This window comes from Myotis daubentonii, chromosome 17 (assembly GCF_963259705.1).
Source record: "Myotis daubentonii chromosome 17, mMyoDau2.1, whole genome shotgun sequence".
Classification (NCBI taxonomy): Eukaryota; Metazoa; Chordata; class Mammalia; order Chiroptera; family Vespertilionidae; genus Myotis; species Myotis daubentonii.
Window position 1 is genome coordinate 53052239 of NC_081856.1, and position 20083 is coordinate 53072321.

At 52.6% G+C, this 20083-nt stretch overlaps 1 protein-coding gene across 4 annotated transcripts in view; it reads right to left on the reverse strand.

The window, feature by feature from the left end:
- Positions 1–20083, reverse strand: part of TRAPPC9 (trafficking protein particle complex subunit 9) — a 161561-nt gene that overhangs the window by 108614 nt on the left and 32864 nt on the right. For all 4 annotated transcript variants that reach the window (XM_059672369.1, XM_059672368.1, XM_059672371.1 and 1 more), the window contains 6 exons: positions 17262–17405; positions 9645–9771; positions 7069–7214; positions 5366–5451; positions 2503–2629; positions 1478–1610 (listed from right to left, as the gene is read on the reverse strand). In XM_059672369.1, coding sequence (XP_059528352.1) covers positions 1478–1610; positions 2503–2629; positions 5366–5451; positions 7069–7214; positions 9645–9771; positions 17262–17405 — 763 coding nt within the window. The remainder of the gene's footprint in view (positions 1–1477; positions 1611–2502; positions 2630–5365; positions 5452–7068; positions 7215–9644; positions 9772–17261; positions 17406–20083) is intronic.

The window sequence follows — 20083 nt, forward strand, 5'->3', positions numbered from 1 at the left end:
AGTGCCGGTCTCACACCTGCGCTGTGCAGGGAGAAGCCGACGCTTAAGCAAGTTGGGCTCACGGACCAGTCATGCCCGGCCCAGGGCCTCTGGTTCCAGCCCAGATAGAGAATTGCTTTTGATGTCAACAGCAGAACTCTTTGCCTAACCCAAGAGCATGAAAACTTTCTTCGGAAAGTTTTACACCTCCAGCTCTTACAATGAGTGCCAGGATCCCTTCTGAGTTCACTCAGGCGATGCTCCTCCTGCCTCTGGTCTCAGGCTGCTCCCTCAGCGAGAAAACCCTCCTGTCCGCCCATTCAGCTGCTAACTCCTCCCTCACCTCTCCCATCGCAGGCATGTACGCCACCTGGAAGGACTCCCGCAGTCCCTGTGACCCCCAGCCCTGTCAGCATCCTAAGGACAGCGCCCTGGGACTGCTGCTCCCTGTCCACCTCCCCACGGCACTGGAACTGCCTGGGCAAGGACAGGACTGGTGTCAGGCCTGCGCCCAGCGTCCGGCACAGTGCCCACGACATGTGTGAGGGAGCTTTTAGGACATTTCAGAAAATACCAAGACACATCTTACAAAAACAGCCAAAAGAGTCAGCACGCTCTGTAAGAGCAAAAATGGAGACAATCCCAAGTTCCAAGAGCAAGGACATGAATGGTGATGGGATTCTGAGATACTTTTTATGATGAGCTTTCTGACGTCATTGAAGTAAATGTGTTTAGCTTATGTTATATGCTTACGCAAAAAGTAATCTATCCCACTACCTATACTGTAATTAACACGTACAGGGGTTGACAAAAGTGGGTTTGCAGTAAGAGTACACAAAATGCCAAGTTTATTCTTATGTTACTATTAATTACTATTTTGTTTATTTGTATTATGTCTTTTTGTTGTTGTTCATCTCACCCAGGATATTTTTCCATTGATTTCAGAGAGAGCAGAAGAGAGAAAGACAGACAGAGAGAAACATCGATGTGAGAGAAACACATCGACTGGTTGTCTCCTGCACACGCCCCGACCAGGGTCAGGGAGGAGCCTGCAACCGAGGTACGTGCCCTTGACCGGAATCGAACCCGGGACCCTTTGGTCCACAGGCCAATGCTCTATCCACTGAGCCAAACTGGCTAGGGCTTATGAGCATTATTACTGCTGTGATCTTGCGTCCTTACTTATGGATTTACCTTTTAGGTAATTTAACCTACTTGGGCCCACCCCTCACTATATTTCACAGAAGTTGTGACTGCAGAGGCTAAGTGCACACTGTGTCTGCTCTGGGTAAGAAACCCTTCCGCTTCTCTACTCGCTGTCACAGAGCCCATCGCTCCCTCTGTCCCGACACAGCCCTTGCCCACACTCTAGTCACAAAGTTGGAGCCTGACTCAGGCTCCTGGTGCCCGAGAGGTGCACACTGAGCGATGCACACTGAGCCATCTGCCTTAGGGCCACGTGTAGTCCGGAGGCCGCTACCTGCTCTGTGGCATCTACCTGGGCAGAGATGTGCTGATCTGCAGTCTGGGCAGAGCAGGAATGACTTCAACTGTGGAGCCGTTGTTCTTTATTCCTGGGAGGTTGTCCAGCAAACAGTCGCTGAAGACGCCAAAGACGGTGGTGTGGTAACCTGGGAGACAAGGGGAGGGGCTTCCACCCGGCCAGCTTCCAGGCTCAGGCCTGAGGGCCGAGCTGAGGTTCAGGCCCGTCACCTGCCAGTCCCACCCACAGGCCCACGGCTTCCCCCTGGAGGCGGAGCTAATGCAGCACCCGATGCCCACCTGACCAGGCTGCCTGAGCCCCAGTGAACATGTGCCTGTGTGGTCTCTGTAAACTGGGATCTCTGCACAGCTTAATTCCATCTCGTCCCTTTCCTGATGTGCTTTTCAAGTGTGGCTGTCTATAACGTGAGAGTGAGAGCCAGCACTCCTTTCCAGGACATCACGTGACTTAAGTCTTTGAAAAAATGATTCAAAGTCTAAGCTCCAGAGCCGATTATTGTCATCATCACCGCCACGTGAGACAGCAAACCTGCTGCTTGTGGACAGGAACCACAACCTAAGATTAGCAAAATTTCCACGACAAAAAAAACTCCCTCAGTTACAAAAGCACTTGAAATTGTTCAAGCTTTAAAATGGCTTTTGAGCCCGGCCGGCGTGGCTCAGTGGTTGAGCATCGACCTATGAACCAGGAGGTCACGGTTCAATTCCCAGTCAGGGCACATGTCTGGGTTGTGGGTTCCATCCCCAGTAGGGGGCGTGCAGGAGGCGGCCAATCAATGATTCTCTCTCGTCATTTATGCCTCTATCTCTCCCTCTCTGAAATCAATAAAAATTTATTTGAAAATAAAAAATGAAATAAATGAAATGGCTTTGAAATGTTGAGGTTCCCTTTGTAGCAAAATGAAGCAATGCCCGGGGGTTGGGACTAGGATGCTGCTGACCGGTGACAGGCCTCCGTGAGTCAGGGCAACAGAGCGGCTGGCCGTCCTACCGACCCGAATCGGAGAGAAACCCCCTTACCGTTCACGGAAATCGTCCCCGTCGTCTGGGGGACCCCGACGAGCGTCACTGGGTAAAGACCAGACTCGGCCGGGAGGGAAAGTGCCGCAGGAAGAGACTCGAACTCCACTCCACTCGTGAGGAGCCCCTGGAACAAGGGCAGGCGACATGAATAAGCGCAGCCCAGACCCACAACCCCGCGCTCAGCTCCAGAGCAGCCGGGGTGCGGCCACTCACGGGCTCTCACAGCACGCCAGAGGCCAGAGGCCAGAGCCGTGGAGGCAGGCGAAAGTGCGTTCCCAGGAGACAGCGGGAATGGAAGCAGCCTGTGTGCCTGAACACATCCCTCCTGATACCAGCCCAGCACTATTTTCTATCTTCATTTGGTTTTGTTGTTTTACCAAATGGGAATGCAAACACAAAAGAAAAAACATGAAGCGTGGACATACATCGTCCAGCATCTATGCATCCTCAGCTCATTTCCGAACTGACAGTGAACAAGACCGAGTCCCTGGCCTCAAGGAGCTGCCCCACGACTGGAAACGATGCGGGATGTCAGCTCTAGACGGCCCAACATTGTAACCGACATGCACAGTGCAAGAAGGCAAGAAAAGGAAATGAAAGGCACACAGACAGTTATTCTCACACACACACACACACTGTGGCCACAGAAAACCCTAGGGAATCTAAGTGGAAAAACTAATAAGTGCATTTAGCAGAGTGACCAAGGCGTCGTTTTTAAAAAGGGAAGGCACTGCTCCAATAATCTAGCAAGAACGTGTTGATGCTGTGAGCCCGAGTTCTCACGCTGGAAGAGGGACGCAGGTGTGGAATGGAGGAAGGCGAGAGAGGACTTATGGAGACGGATTAGAGCTGGAGGTACCCCTGTGAAGTCGGGATTTATGAAATGTGTGTTTGTGCTGTGCAGATGGGCATGAGTCTATGTATACATATGCAGGGGCATGCATGTAGGCACATATGGGCATACATGGCTGTGTGTACATTCTTATAGGTGCATGTGGGCGTGCGTGTCTGTGTGTACATGTGTGTTGATACATATGGACATGCATGTCCACATGGGTACATATGGAACTTCGTGTCTAACGTACATGCATGCACAATTCTCCTACCTCTGTCTACAGAAAGCACCCAAGAGACGCCCTAGTGGCAGTGAGCACCCCTGAGCCCAGGTTTTGAGCAGAAGTGAGAAATGATCCAACTATGTAAAGAACAGATGTCACGGGCAGGAGTAGAAACAGAAACCAATGAGATGGCTATTGCCTCTAGGTGAAATAAAGCCGCATTTTGTTTCTTTTTAAAATAGCTAACGCAAATATGGCCAGCTGTTAACATTTTCTAAATGTGGATGGTGGATATGTGAATGTTTATTATTCCCTGTAACATGTCATATGTTTGAGATATTTCATGACTTAATTTTTTAAAACCTGACCATGACTGGGGGGCTACCTCCTGGTGTCATTTTTTTTTTTTAAGAGAAAGTAGAATGGAGGGAGACAGACAGAGAGAAATGCGAATAGGAGAGAGACACATTGATTGGTTACCTCCCACACATGCCCTTACCTGGGCCAGGGACTAAACCTGCGACCCAGCTACGTGCCCCTGACAGGGAGACCCTGAGACCCTGTGGTGCACCAGCTGACACTCTAACTGCTGAGCAACACCAGCCAAGGCTCCTAGTGGTCATTTTTATTTTAGTCTTTGTTCTTCCCAATTTTTTATGAAAAGCTACTTTTTTAAAGATAAAAACAGTGTAAGAAAAAGCAGGAGGCAGATGATACTTTGATCACTTTGGGGAGGATTCTCTAAACAACTATCATTCCCTGTTTGGCCAAGAGACAGTCCCTGGAGAGGCCTGGTCACAAGCCGAGCAGGAGGCCAGCACGGTCCTGTACCACGGGGGCAGCACCCTCCAAGGCCCGCCTCTGAACAGCCTCAGCACTATCAGCTCAATATGCAGCGGACGCTCTAAGAACTCACACAGATCTCAGAAAACTATGCCGCGTGCTGAAGGCCTAAGCATCACCGTAAATAATGCCCCGCCCACCTGGGAACTCTGACTCACCTGGTGCTCTCAGCCGAGCCGTCGTCATCCCTGCCTGACTGCACAGGGGTCCTTCCGGCCCCTCATGCACCCCACACCACAGCACTGACCACATCACCGCAGGGATCGGGCCCCGGTGCCCCGCCCGAGGCCTGGCCATGGCATGGCTCTCAACCAGACACCTGCACGAAGCACCTGCCCTCCCCTGAATGTGATCGGAAAACTCCAAGCGTCTCCACCCTCCTCTGCAGGCCTCCCTGTGAGCGTGCACACAGGGGACTGGCACAGTGGACTCTGCCCTGGGATCACTGGGATCAGCCCGACAGCCAGGATAAAGCCCCTCCCACAATGGAGTCAGGTGAGCGCTTCCGACAGACACCGCTCCCTGGTGAGCTTGAACGCCCTGCGCACGGGACCAGCACCCGGGTCTCGAGGCTGAGAAAAAGCCCAGGAGAGTGATGAGAACGTCACCCTCTCCCTCAGCCTTGGTCACCTCGTCATCAGGCAGCAGCAACGTGACCTGTGATCGTCACACGCAAACCGCAAGGAGATGATTTCAAATCTGATTTCCAAGCAACTAGACATGATGTGAGTCCCAGTCAGAGGGGTCTCTGTCCACTGATTCAAACACCGACCGAGTACCAGGCACTAGAGACTCGGGAAAGATAAGGTGTGATCTCCACTTACAAGCTGACCAGCCCTGACAAAGCAAATACAGAACCTGACACAGCTTAGGATGTGAGCCTCAAGTATTAGGGAGAAAACACATCTTCATAGCAAGGTGGCAGTCAGCCCCAAAGGGTCGAATGTGGTGATACGTACCATGTTCTCAACTCGGAGTTCAAAGGGCATGGGGTTGTACACCATCAGCTGGACTTCGCACACGTCTCCCTGCACCCACTGGAAATCTAGAAACACACACACAGGGTCCATGTGTTAGCTGGTACTCTGTGTATTTCACATGGTTTCCTCTGGCAAGTCCTTTCTCCGGCGGAGCAGCGGGCATAAATATCGTCATGAGGTAGCCAAGGCAAAGCTGGTTTCCCCACAGGCTTTCTCAGAACCAGAGCAGGTCCTACCGCCACTTGGGTGCCACATGACAGGTATTTCTCGCCATCAGCAGAGACTGATTCTCGCCATCAAGCCAAATGCAGCCTCACAAAACGGAATCAGTCCCCAACAGCACCAAGCTGGGCACGGAGCCGCCAGCCGCACAGCTTCCCGGGCCCCGAGGCCAGTGAAGTGACCTATTAGCTTGCTCCCTTCTCGCTCCCCTCCGTAACACAGTGGCTTCTCCTCCTGACCACTCCCAGGGCGGCTGCAGGTCACCACCTGTGGGAGGCAGAGTTCTGAGATGACCCCCAGCCTGGGGCAGGTGCCCTGGGAGAGCCTCTCCCGAGTGCGAATATGAGGAGGAGGTTCTGCTCTGTAACAAAGGTAAAGGGATTCTGCAGACTGACTAAGGTCTCCAATCGGTCGACTTGGGGTTAATCAAAAGGGAGAGTACCCTGGGTGGGCCTGGTTTAATCAGGTGAATCCTGAAAGAAAAGACTCAAAGCCAGAGAAGGCCTATGGGAGGCCATGTGGCAAAGCCCCAAGAGCGGCCTGGCTGACAGATAGCAAGAGAAGAGGGGTGTCAATTATACAACTCCCCCAATCATACAAGAAGACTCGTTCATGGAGACTGGAATTGTGGCATAAAGATACGTGATTCTTCAAACCTCTAGGCAGGCCCTAGCTGATGAGTATATTACCAAAGAGAAAGAAGCCACAGAATGTAAATTACATTTTCCTACCCATGGGTGTTCAACCAATAATATGCATTCTGGCTGCAGCTTCTGTTACATCTCAGAAAAAATCTTGCCTCGCCCACTGAATGCATCCTCAGTCCAGGTGAGCAGGTGCTTCTCGCTGTGATGGGGAGCCAGGTGCTAAAGGAGATGCCCTGGCTGTGACCACTGACCTGGCTGGGGCCTGAGCTCAGCCACGTCCGAGCTCCACCCAGGCAGGCGATTTAGATTTGCCGTCTTGTTTTCTGTCTGTAAACTGGGACTAGGACGCCTGTAGCGCCTGCAGTTATGAGGATCACTGCAGCACAGAGGATTATTTTCATAAAATGAAACCTCGACAATTTCTTAAGCCGGGAGAGGAAAAAAGAGGGGCAGGGCCGGCCCCGGGGCTGACCCTGCAGCAGCACAGCCCCAGGCGCCAAGGGCCCGCCTCTGTCCGTATCCCCACCCAACCCTGAATGGAGTCAGCCTTTCACCCCCAGTGGCTCGGAAGCCACGCCAGGCCTTGGAAATCACTCCCCTTACTGCCCTGCTGCAGTTCACATGAGTCTCCGCTAACAGAGGCCCTCTGGCCTCTACAACTCCCACAAACATCCCCTTTCGTGAAACAGATTTTTAAAAGTCAGATCTATGACAACTGCCCGACGGAGGCAGTGAACTGATCAGCCGAGAGGAGAGACTGCTCTGTACAGATGCCTGCACACGTGTGAAGCTCGAAAGCCAGGACGGTCCTACCGATCTTCTTGCTCCGCTCCTCCCCACGGCTGTGGGCAATGATGGGCGAGTAGATGAAGGGGCTCTTGGCGGACACGTTCTGACCCAGCAAGCTCTTCATTTTCTGCGGCCGGAGGCTGGCAGGGAGGTTCAGCAGTTTCACATGCCTACAGTTTCAAATGGAACAGAAATACGTCACCTGCCTTGTCAGCTTGGTTTCAGCGGAAATATCACCCAGCAGTCTGTGTCAGAACAGTGCATCCCACAGCAAACAAACTGAGGGAGAGAAATTGCTCTGATGCGGCAGGACAGCACGAATGCTGCACACGGTGGCCCGGACCCGCCCAGGACGGGGCGGTGACCCGGCAGTCAGAGGCCCGGTTGAAACCTGAACTGCACTGCGCAGCACTGTGTGCCGGGGCCAGTGGCAGGCCGGCCCCAGACTTGGGCCCCGTGTCTATGAAGTGCGGTGAGCCCTCAGACTGCTGGGAGGACTCGAGCTGCCCCACTCAGGTTCCCTCTTCTCCCTGCTCTCTCCTTCCTGCCGAGCACCCACACAGCAAACAGAAGGGCAGCCCCGATCGCTCAGCCCCAGGGCCCACGTGTGAAGGTCAACAGCACCGTTGCTTCATTTAAGGGAATGACTGGGTCTCCATCGGCCTGGCTGTACCTTACGCTGCTTTCCCAGCTGGGACGGGTGCTCAGCAATGCTCACGCTCCCACCAGCCAGCCTGCGTGTACCGCAGGTTTACTAATCCACGGAGCCTGCGCACATCCAGGCCCTGCAACCACTTCCGTGCACTCCCTCGTTACCCACCACACCTGCCCCGTCGGTTCCAGTCAAGGGCTCGTACCTCGGTCACAGGCTCAACCCCCGGCCCTGGTCAGGATGCTTTTGGGAGGCAACCAGTTGACGTGTCTCTCTCCCATGGATGTTTCTCTCTCTCTCTCTCTCTCTCTCTCTCTCTATCTATCTATCTATCTCTCCTAACCCCCTCCCTTTCACTCGCAAAAAAAAAAAAAAATCAATGAAAAAAATATTCTTTGCTAAGGATAAAAAAACTAATAATAAAATATGCAAAGGAATTCGGAGGGCGTGGTCAGCCAGACAAGGAAAGGAAAGCAGGGGGCAGCCATGGCATTCACTCACAACCAGAACTGAGCACCCATGTCTTCTTATGAAACCATCCTAGGGAAAAACAGTCACGAGGCACTGACTTCATGCAGCAAGAGTCGCTGCAGAACTAATACTGTATGTTTGTTCTTCGAAGCTGCCACCAACCAAGAAAGCAGAATCCCAGGGACAAGACGTCCAAGACAGGGAGTATTTTTAGAGACTTTAGGGGCTGTTAACATTTTAAAACCTGACGCACAGCAAGCTGTTGCTAACTGGGGCCGTGAAAGCAATGGCGGAACACTAACCAGGAAAGTGATACAAACTGGCAGAGAGGGGCGCCCGGGAAAGAACTCACCTCTCTCCCTTGCTTTTCACTCCACCGACCTAACTCACAGCAGAAACACACCTGAGACCCAGTGGAGAGCTCTGCAGACGGGCATGATGAAAACTCGCCACCTCTGCCCACATCGGGACAGTGTGGAGGGCACCCACCCCTCTAAGCCCACATGGCTGAGACGGCCAGAGAGGGCATGAACCCCAGCCAGGCTAGTGATAGGACCACCCCCTCAGGCTCCTGAATGCTGCTGTGCACATCTCACTATCTTCAAACACCCCAGAGGGAGGTGATGGGCTGGGTGATACTCAGCGGGACGGAAGGGCTGGGCCACGGAGGACCCTGGTGGGGCCGTGGGAGCCTCCTCCTAACACTGGGAGGCTGGCTTTGCCCCGTTTCAGAGGACAAGGAAAACCACCCTGACTAGCGTGGCCTCCGGGCCCCTTTTTGAATAAAGGCCTGTAATCCTTCCTCAAACAGTATAATTAACTTAAGAGTTTACATTTTAAAAGCACCAAAGCCACTCAAAGCAACTCGAAGCTCATTCTGACTGGAGGGTTTTGATCCTCATCAATAAAAACGGCCTCATTAACTGCAGAGCTCTCACCGGGTTGAAGGAGTTCAATGTTGGTGCATAAAAAACAACCACCATCAGCCATCCCTCCCCCAACCCCAGGCCAACGACAGGCCCACTGGCTTTCTTTCAATGGCATCTCCACTCCGCTCATTTCTCCTTCAGTAATCCGTGGCTGGCAGTGTGCACACAACCCACATGACCGTCTGGGCAGTAACAGTCGGGCTGGCTTTTATGTACATGCTCATGTGTGGAGGGTCCTGCAGGGATAAAACAAGGTGCTTATACTGCAGTTGGGCCTTCTTGGCTTGAACCCAGGGAGGAGTGACTGGTCTGGGTGTGGCAGCCCCTGGCACAGGCCCCTGGGCAGCCCAGAAACCCGGGCTCCGAACATGCTGGCCATCCTCTCATCCCCGGGACACCCCTTACATTTGCTAGGATTGCTGATGAGGTCCGACAAGACAATAGACAGCCAGCGACAAATGGAGACTCATCTAAAGGTCTTGTTCACGACCAGGGCTGAGGACGGGCCCAGCGTGACGCACACCTCCCGCACTCGCCAGCCGCCCTACCTGACGATGGGCAGCTTGGTGAGGGGCACAGGCGGCAGGCTGAGGCCATCCGGGAGGGTGATGAGCTCCATCGTCCCAGGGCACTTGGACGTGTAGCTCTCCAGGCTCTGCGTCACGTCTTTCTTTTCTGAAGAGAAAATAGAAATAAAACAAAGGTGAAACCAAAGTCAATGTGGGAAGCTTTTACTGTATTTAAGCAAAAGTAAACTTTTCAACCCAAACCCTGACAGTTCAATGAGCCCCATCTTCTGACAGCGATAAAGGGGCAGCGGCCAAAAGAGACCAAAAGAAAGTGGGAGCTTTGTTCGATGTATTTAGACGGCCACTGGCAGTGGCTCCGTTTAGGGCCTGTGGGTAACGGGAAACTAAGTTACTGTCTTCTAGATGCATTTCCCAGGAAAGTCAGCAGGCGGACAGGATGCAGACCGGCATGTTTACTCCTGAGCCAATACTTGTCCAGCAGTCCCCAGGTCCAAGCCAAATGCCAGGCCCACCCCAGGGGTCTGCGTCCGTCCACATAGCGATATCCGAGAGAAGAAGTTCAGGTCTACATTTCTGATGCCGAAAGGGAGCCTTGTGAGGCGGCCATTTTCCCACCCACCCCACCCTGTCCCTAGGAGGGAGGAAGAGAGCATGGTGACCATGATGGCGTTTGCTTGTGTCTGCGACGTGCTCCCCTACCTGCTCGCAGACTGTAAGTGCGACCCCCACGAACGCACTTTCCAGCCTAAAACACATGGCAGCCCTGACTGGTTTGGCTCAGTGGATAGAGCGTCGGCCTGGGGACTGAAGGGTCCCAGGTTCGATTCCAGTCAAGGGCATGTACCTTGGTTGCGGGCACATCCCCAGTAGGGGGTGTGCGGGAGGCAGCTGATCAATGTTTCTCTCTCATCGATGTTTCTAACTCTCTATCCCTCTCCCTTCCTCTCTGTAAAAATCAATAAAATATATTTCAAAAACAACAACACATGGCAACCCAGGCAGGTAGGCCTCGCTGCATCCGTGTCGCAGAGGAAAAGGCAGAGACCAAGTGACGTCAGAAGGCTTGTCAAAGACCGCGTGTCTGTTGTCTTGTCACTATGCTGTTTAGAAGAATCAAGGAAGCTGGGGGGCGAGGGGGAGTTCGGGGCTCACTCCTCGGCCATTGTTTCCTCTGTCATTGCAGACAGACCTGGAGAGAAGAGTAGCAGGGCGCCCGGGGGAGGCCCACGGCAAGGCAGTCAGACCTGGTCCGCTAAAGGCTTGTCCTCCCTGGCTGCTGTGCGCACCGTGGGGAAGCCACCCAACCTTCTGAGCCTGTCTCCCACGTCAAGAGTGACCAAGGACGAATGCGATGAGGTACCAGAAACTGGCTGGTAGACGTGAGCACGGAGCCCCGGGAAAGGAGGGTGACGTCCGGCCTCTTCTGTTTGGCGATTGCCCCAATAAGTGAAAACACAGAAGACAACACAGATCGCTGGAAACATGATACTCAGCCAGTTAAACATCTTACGTAGCAAGAAAAACCAACTCTGCTTTTCTTCACCCAGGCAGCTCCTCGGCCCAGCTACGAGGCTCGGAGCGGTCACGCGCCACCGCTACACTGACGAGCGAGCTGCCAGGCCAGCAGGGTGGACACGCCCTCCCCGGACCAGAACCAGCCTCTCTCTCCTCAGCAGAACGCGGACGGGCTGCAACACGGCGAGCCACGCTGACGCCTCCGTGGCACTGCCTGCACCTGTGACTCACTTGGTTTACACAGCGACACCTCGGGGGCCCTGATCAGCAGCCATTCAAGCACAGCGGGAGATTAAATATTTCCCTCGTTCTCTTCAAGTACATAAACATGATCTACCACAATGAAAGGCAATTATTTCAAGCCATCGGCTTCCTGTCTCATCACCCAGGTAAAGCACCACCTAGAAACTACTGAAGGGTCTCTAGAGACCCCAGGATAGCACCCAGAGGGGAGCTGCCTGGAGAAGGAAGACTTGGTGCATAATTAGAAAGAAGCTGCATATCCGATGATGAAGGCATGGCGGGAGAAGATGAGGCACAGTGAGAGGACGCACATTCAGGCACCACTAAAAACGACGCTTACAAAGCTCTGCCATCATATGGGAAATGTCTGTTACATTCTGTGGAAAACCAGGATGCAAAACTATATTTATGAATAAATTCAATTTTAAAATAATCCAATTTTTAAAAGAATAGAAAACAATATTGAGAACTACACAGCAATGCCAGGGTGTTGGCCTGTGCAGGCCATGCATAACTTTCTCCTCTCTGTTTACGTTTTCCAAGATTTCTAAGGGGAGCATACATTATTTATATAATAAAAATAAAATAAACACTTATAATTGAATTTCCACAGCAGCTCGGTAAGGAAAACCAGGGTTTCTTTTTTTTTTAAATATTTTATTGATTTTTTACAGAGAGGAAAGGAGAGAGATAGAGAGTTAGAAACATCGATGAGAGAGAAACATCGATCAGCTGCCTCCTGCACATCTCCTACTGGGGATATGCCCGCAACCCAGGTACATGCCCTTGACCGGAATCGAACCTGGGACCTTTCAGTCCGCAGGCCGACGCTCTATCCACTGAGCCAAACTGGTTTCGGCAATAAAAATAAAATAAACACTTATAATTGAATTTCCACAGCAGCTCGGTAAGGAAAACCAGGGTTTCTAAACGTTCTGCGTGAGCAAAGACCATGTCGGTGCAGGAGGAACTCTGGGGGCCTGCGCTGTGGCCGAGGGGATCCCCGCAGCTGTCCTGGGCTGGGCTGGGCTGAGGAGCGACAGGCGGGCAGCGACTGGCATTTAAGAGGACTTGCTACATGCTGGCCCCGGGCAGGCCCTTCACATGGGTCATCTCCATAACTAGGCCCTGAAACGTCGTGTGCGGTGCCACTGTCGTCCCAACCTTACAGAGGAGCACCCTGAGGCTGGCAGGATCTGGCCCCAGCTCAGTGCACCCCCCTCGCACGCTCAGCCGTCAGTCGCCCTTTCCTCTAAAGCTATTTCATGCGTATTTCACAACACTCCTCTAGCCTCTAGCACAGCCCCGCGTTGACTGTCGGCCTCCTACTGGCTCACGTGGCACCGCACAGGGCACCGGCAAACTCAGATTCCCATCAGCCTCGGGCATTTCTTTTCAATAAAAGCACTTCACACACAAAACAAACGATTTCCTGTCTGAATCCCTGAGGCCCAAGTCTCTATGCCGCCATTTCCCTCCCAAGCTTCACAGAGTGGATGTACCCCGCCCAACTTTCCCAGAATCTTTACCGTTGGCAGGTGAAAGTTAGTTAATTAATGAACAATAAAAGCTGTTACTAAACCTGTACCTAAAGGGGACATGGCTCGTCCACTGAGGCATGACTTCCCATGTGTATAATTTTACAAACCACAAGAAACCTCCTTGGGTGGCAAGTCACAGATCTGATTTGGGAAAAACTGCTCCCCACAGAACAGGGGGTGCTCAGGGACTCCAAGACTCTTGGGCAGTGACCAGGTGGTTCTCTGCATTTTCCTTCCTAACCACACGGATAATGGAGGAGGAGGGAAGGAAAAGGGGAAGGAGGAGGGGAAGAGGGAGGAAGGGAGGAAGGAGGAAGAGAAATAAGGGAAGAGGGAAGAGAAGAGGGAAGGGAGGAGGGAGGGAAGGGAGGAGGGAGGGAAGGGAGGAGGGAGGGAAGGGAGGAGGGAGGGAAGGGAGGAAGGAGGAAGGAAGAGGAGAAGGGGAGGAAGGAGGGAAAGAAGAGAAGAGAAGAGGGAAGGGAGGAAGGAGGAGAAAGAGGAGGGGAGGAAGGAGGTGACATGACAAGCATGCCGACAGACTCCCCTCTCACCCGCCCACAGGACAAGTCTACACCTCAGCCGGGCATGGGGCTGTCATCAGCACCCAGCTGCACCCCTGCCAGCCCGAGCCCGCTGTTCTGCAGGCGGCCCATGTTCAATGGCACAGCGGTGCCCGGTGCACAGGAGCACCCGGAACTCACTGTGACTCTGACCTGGCATAGCCCTGCTGGGCACTGTCCCCAAGCACCACAGAGCTCAGATCTAAGGTCACCTCTCACGCTGCTCGCTTCCACCCAGGATCCACCACGTGCGAGATGATCGATGACTATTTATAGGAAGGAAATGGAGAAGCCTCCTCCGGCGTGACTCTTGGCCTCTTCCTGGTCCCTTGTTCCCCGCACAGTGCTCCTAGAGACCTTAGCATGTGTCCTTCATGAGCCCGAAGGGGCCACTGCAACTGCACGCCCAACTCAGAAAGCTACCTGCTCCATGTGTAAAAACAAAAAGCCGGTACAGGAATGGGCTGCTCCACTCCTTATTCTCTTCACAGCGCGACGCCCTCCACTCACAAAGCACACGCTCTCAGCCAGTGGGTGTCCGGCAGGGCAGGGGAGGGCGTGGTCGGGGATGTTCCTGTCTAGCTCACCTAGGCCTGTGTGCGGGGGCGTGCCACAGAAAACAAACACCAAGTCGCCCCTGGTATTAAAACAAGAAGTGAAATATCTATCAAATATGCAGAGAGAGAAGGAAAAAAGACACAATGCTCTTCTCAGTGCAGACTGACCTGTGCCTCCTGAAGGTGGACAGGACCCAAACCCCAAGGTCCAGCCTTCCCCGCGGTGCCGGCTGGTCTGGCTGGAAGCCACACCCCTGAATCCCTTTCCCCTGAATCCGCTTCCCGGCGCAGCTGAGCTGGTGCTCCAGGGACCTGACCACACAGGGATGAGCAGCGGGTGCTCAGACCCTGCGGGCGGGGGCCTCCGGCCTGGCCTCTCCTCTGCTGGGCCAGCGGGTACAGCAGCCAAGGGCTCCCATCTCTCCTACAGGAACCCCATCACCAGAGCTGGGGGCTGGGGACTGGGAGCGGCTGAGAAGCCGGCACGGTCCACTCCACCCCTGGGGTCCCGCTCTGCCTGGCGGGCTCCAGCTGGTCCTTGCCGCCTTCACACCCACCATCCCTTCCCGGCTGCCTGCTGAGGGCCTCAGGACCCGGCAGCACACACGGCAACACAAGCCAAACCCCTGTCATAGGCCATGTGTGTGGGGACACGTGTAAGCACTCAGAGGCACCCCTCCTTCACCAACAGTAGGCCGGCTCCTCGGAGCCTCTTTCCGACTGGGCCCCGGGCCCTGGCCACGGCTGTCCTTGGCCTGCCTGGGGCAGCTGTAGCAAGAACTTGCCAAATCAGTTCACCAAGTCCCCCCACACCCTTGATATCTAATCACCCGGCATCCGATCCACTTCCTCATCCCGCCCTTGAGGCCCAAGTCCTTGGCCGCCTTCACAAGGACCCTGTTAGGACAGTTCGGCCCCAACCCCCTGGCCCTGATGTCTCCGCTCAGTAATTTTCCATCTGCGCCTCCCTCCAGCTGCTGCCGGCTCCACGTCCCCACTTGTCCTTGTGTTCGGGGCTGAGCTCAGCCTCTCTCCCCCACAGCAGCCTCCTAATAAAGTCTGCCTCACCGTGTTAGCAGGTGTGAGCGGATTTCCTCTTCGACAGTACATATGCATTATGCGTGTGTACATATGCATTATGCGTGTGTACATATGCATTATGTGTGTGTACGTATGCATTATGTATGCGTGTACATAAGCATTATGCATGCATTTTGTGTACGTGTTCCATTTATTTAGCCCAGAAATGAACCCTGACTGATGCAGCAGTATGCACAGCTCTGTTGTCATTTTCAAAGGGGTACTTCTTCCTCTTCCATAAGCAAAACCCTTTGTGATGGAAGGCTGTTCTGAAACTGTTTCCAAGCTCAATGAGCGGTTTCCTTTTTCCTTCAAAGAAATGAAAAATGTCATCACCCCACCTCCAGGGGGCAAACAAAACTTGGCATGTTCAAGAAATCAAAGTGGCCGCTGTGGGTCACATGTAGGGAGCCTCACCCGGCTGTTAGAGGCACACGTGGTGCCTGAAGCTAATCTCTGTAACACACGGGTGCTGCTTAGGGTTCCAGCGACACTTGCAAACTCCACGGTAAGCAAAGGGGACCTGTCACAGTGCTCAAAAGGGGTTCCCTGACACCCTCAGTTTTATCCCAGAAACAAGTGCACCCTTTTGGGAGGCACCCTCACTCTTTCCCACCGCGCCCCACCCCCAGGTGGTTATGGTATAGAGTGCGCTGTCTACTGAGTGTGTATACGTCCCTGGGACCGGGGCTGAAAGCTGGGCTCTAGACTCGGCGCTGCCCTGAGTGACCGGGGAGACTTCAGGCGAGCCGCTTAATTAGCAGCTCAGAGCATCACAGACCTCGCCAGCACGGTGGTCAGGATGCGAGCCGCCTCCCTCATCCAGACGAATGAGGCAGGAGGCAGGAAAGCACTCAGAAGACTGCAAAGGAGTTTCACATAAAAGAGATACAATTAGCAAACAAACAGAGGAAACAATATCCGGCTTTGCATGTTACCCAGAAAATACAAATTAAAACAGTGAGGCAACATTCTGTACACACTGGATTAACAGCACTGCTGCGGGCGGTACAATTAGACCCATCCTTCCAGAAGGCAATTTGGCAATAGGTTGCAACAGCAATAAAAATGCTCACGCGGCTGACCCGGCAAGCCCTCTCCTGATAAAATCGCTCCTGCTCGGAAAGCTGAAGACCTGAGGATGGTCACCATGGCGTTATCAGTAACAGCAAACACCAACCAAAGGCAGTGTTTAATATTAATGCATCCAGCACGACGTGCGCGCCCACGTGACTGCTGGGAGCTTTAGGGCGCAGGGCTCCTTTTGGAGGTGACCAAAAGATTTTTAAAATGGACTCTGGTGCAAGGTGCATGTCTATGAATGTCCTAAGAAAGTGGCATAGCCCCACCAGCGTGGCTCAGTGGTTAAGCGTCAACCTATGAACCAGGAGGTCCCGGTTCGATTCCCGGTCAGGGCACATGCCCGGATTGTGGGGGGGCATGCAGGAGGCAGCCAATCAGTGATTCTCTCTCATCATTGATGCTTCTCTCTCTCTCCCTCTCCCTTCCTCTCTGAAATCAATAAAAAATATTTTTTTAAAAAAGAAACATGTATATTTTAAATGGGTGAATTGTGTAGTGTGTGAATTAAACCTCAATCAAGTTGATTTTTAAAAAGGAAAAGCATTAATTATTCATGCACTTGGCAACATGTGAGTGCCAAGCATGCCACTGGGTGACGGAATGGGACACAAGCAGGTGGACACCTGCCTCCAGGAGCTTGCAGCTTCCATGGGGAGTGGCGATTAAGTAAGTGATGGACATATAGGGATGACAAGTGCTCCAATAGGCACGTTCCACTCTCAAGGGAGAACATTTCAGAGGAATCCAAGCTGGTCTAGCGCGACCAAGAAAGGCTGCCTAGAGAAGGGAGGTATGTAGGAAGGTGGCACCAGGCAAGAACAAGCCCATGACCCGAGGGAAAAGGGACAAGTGCCAGGGATCAGGATGGCACCCTAAACTCTAAGGCCCAGCGAGGATTCCACCAGGACCGGCTGCCACGCAGACACTGTGCCTCCATCATCGCCAGGACACTGGGAGCTAGTCACCGGTCCGCAGCCAGAATTCCATACGGGACCCCAGCAGCCAGAGAGCTCTCATGCGTAGCTGCTTGAAAAAACTGAGTCTGGAAGCACTCACCTTGATCCGACAGGAAGTCCAGCATGGTCTGCAGCAGGAAGGACAGATGCCTGACGGACAGGGCGGGGTTCCCCATCCTCCGGGAGGCATAGACCAGCTCGTGAAGCAGGCGCATCTGCACAGCAGCCCAGCCTCGGTGTGTGCCTGCCACCAAAGCCACACAAAGTCACAGATCAGAGACGAGCAGCAGGACGGGCACGGGACAGACACGTCTATATAATGTGTGAGCCGCGAGGGTCCAAATACAATGCCTCCACCGTCACACTCCCAGGGCAGCAGATGACATTCCATTTGTTTAGCTCAGAAATGAACTCTAAAGTGGTACTTTTTTCATGCATTACCTGGTTCATATTACACTTTCTTCTGCAAAGAGACAATTTTTAAGTAACCCATTTTGAAATAATTATAACAAGGTTGAAAAAAGATTACATTTTCGACAGCATGCACCAGTGTTGGGCATACTTCTTGTTTTTTTTCAACAGAATACTGATATTTGGTGGGTTTTGTTACCAACAACCAAGGACATGACATTCAAAAGCACAGTATTTCTCTGAAGTAGAACAAACGTACAGAAAAGCAGATAAACTAGAAACAAGGTTATCAGCAAACTTTTGTGGCCACCCCTCCAAAATGATTCAGTGTACGTGACATTAGAGGTGGGGAAACTGTTTGCACAGCCAGTGAAAAGGATCTCTTTTTCTTTTTAATCCTTACTGGGGATATTTTTTCCATCTTTTTTTTTTTAGAGACTAGAAAGGAGGGGGAGAGACAGAGAGAGGAACATCAATGTGAGAGAGATACATTGAATGGCTGCCTCCTGCACTTGCCCTCTCGCCATCCAGAGCCAGGATGAAGCCTGCAACTGAGGTGCGTGCCCTTGACCAGAATTGAACCTGGGACCCTTCAGTCCCTGGGCCAACGCTCTAACCACTGAGCGACTGGCCAGGGAGTGGAAAGGACCTCTGTAAGATCACAGAACTTCAGGCTGATTTATTCCATTCTCCTTTGGGCAACAACTACTAGTCTTAGGTTTTTTTCACCTTCAAATCCTTCGTGAAGAAGATAGTGGTCCCAGGAACCCAAACCGAATAGGTCACCCCGCAGTGTGGTGTGCCCAGGCCAAGGGGCTCGTAGAAAAGTTGTGGGAAAGGGCTTAAGGCTCCAATCAGAGGTTCCTCCCTCACTGCCCCTAGCGGCCTCCTCACCCTCTGTCCTGCCCACACAGTGGACCCGTCCTGCTGTGTGTTCCCACGGCACCGTGCACACAGTGCCTCCGTGGGAGTTATCTGGCAGGTGCAGTGAGGCACCTGTAAACTCCCATGTTTCTGTCTGTCCTTCCCGTCCCGGTGAACTAGGACTGTCTTACCCACCCGGGACCCGTGACGCCTGGCAGGAAGCTGGCACACAGCTGGTACTCAGCCAGCTTGGGAGTCGGATGGGACGCCTGCTGAGAGACACGCCCATTTTACAGGCACGCAGACACATTTGTGCAGGGGAAAAGGACATGATTTCTGGGACCGGCTGTAAAATACCTCAACAAAGGACAAATGGGGGGGGGGGGCATAAACAAAGCAGACGCGGCCCAATGAGAGAAAGGCAAGTCCCTGAATTGTTTCCACGTCGTCAGCAGAAGCTAGAACCCAACGCTGACACAAAGCAAGCAGCTTTAAATGTATTTTTTTATTAATTTCAGAGAGGCAGGGGGAGGGAGGGAGAGAGAGAGAAACATCAAGACGACAGAATCATTGATCGACTGCCTCCTGCACACCCCACACTGGGGATCAAGCCCACAACCTGGGCATGTGTCCTGACCAGAATCAAACCACGACCTCCTGGGTCATAGGTCAACACTCAATCACTGAGCCATATCCACCGAGCAAAACAAGCCACTTTAAAAAGGATTGAGGCGCTGAAATTGATGTCGTGACTAACCTCGCCATAAATTCAAAATGATCCAATTTAAATAATCTCAACACCACTGTATGAAGGAGGCTTTCTTGCTTTAGAACTCGGCAAATATCATTTTGCTGATTTTCTTTTAAATAGATAATGATCCACTTCCTACCACAGGCAATTATGAGTAAGACTGAGTATAAATTTCCTTAACACTAAATAGTGTGTGAGTTGTCATTTCTGTGTGAATCAAATTGCTTCTCCTATAAAAACTTAAATCTTTTCATTTTTAAGACAGATTTGCAACAGAGGACCCAGCAATAAAGTTTTCAACACTCTTGTATTTAAGAAGCTCACCAATGTGAGAGTTGATCACATCACCTCTGCCTTTCAGCAGTCCCCTGCCTTGCCGGACTCCTTCCTCAGAGCTCCCGGGGAATGTAATCCACTGCCCAGGAAAAGGCCGAGCCAAAGGACTGATCGAAAATCTCCATGTACAGCCACACAAAGACCAAAATGACAACGAGCCACCGAGAGCCGGCAGCACGCGGCACACCTGTGCTGCTCTGTGGACTGTGCGGAAGCAGCGAGTGAAAAACGCTCATTTCAAGAAATAGGTAGAAATACATTTCAGGTCCTGACAATCCAGTCCACCTTTTCTTCACAGGCTCAGGGCTTGAGCAGATTTCCTCTGAACTCTCGGAGAGAGGGCTGAAGTGGCCCAGGGCACCGCGGAGACAGGTGTGGAGGGATTCTGATTCCTTCTTATCAGCACATCCAGCTGACACTTACCCTCTTCCTTTATTTGATCTCCCGCGACTACCATCTTGTCTTCCCGAATCTTTCACAAACTGATGGCGAATGTCCCCTCCTGAGACGGAGGCTAAGGAAAAGGACCTGGGCACTGGGAGGTGTGCACATGTGCTTTA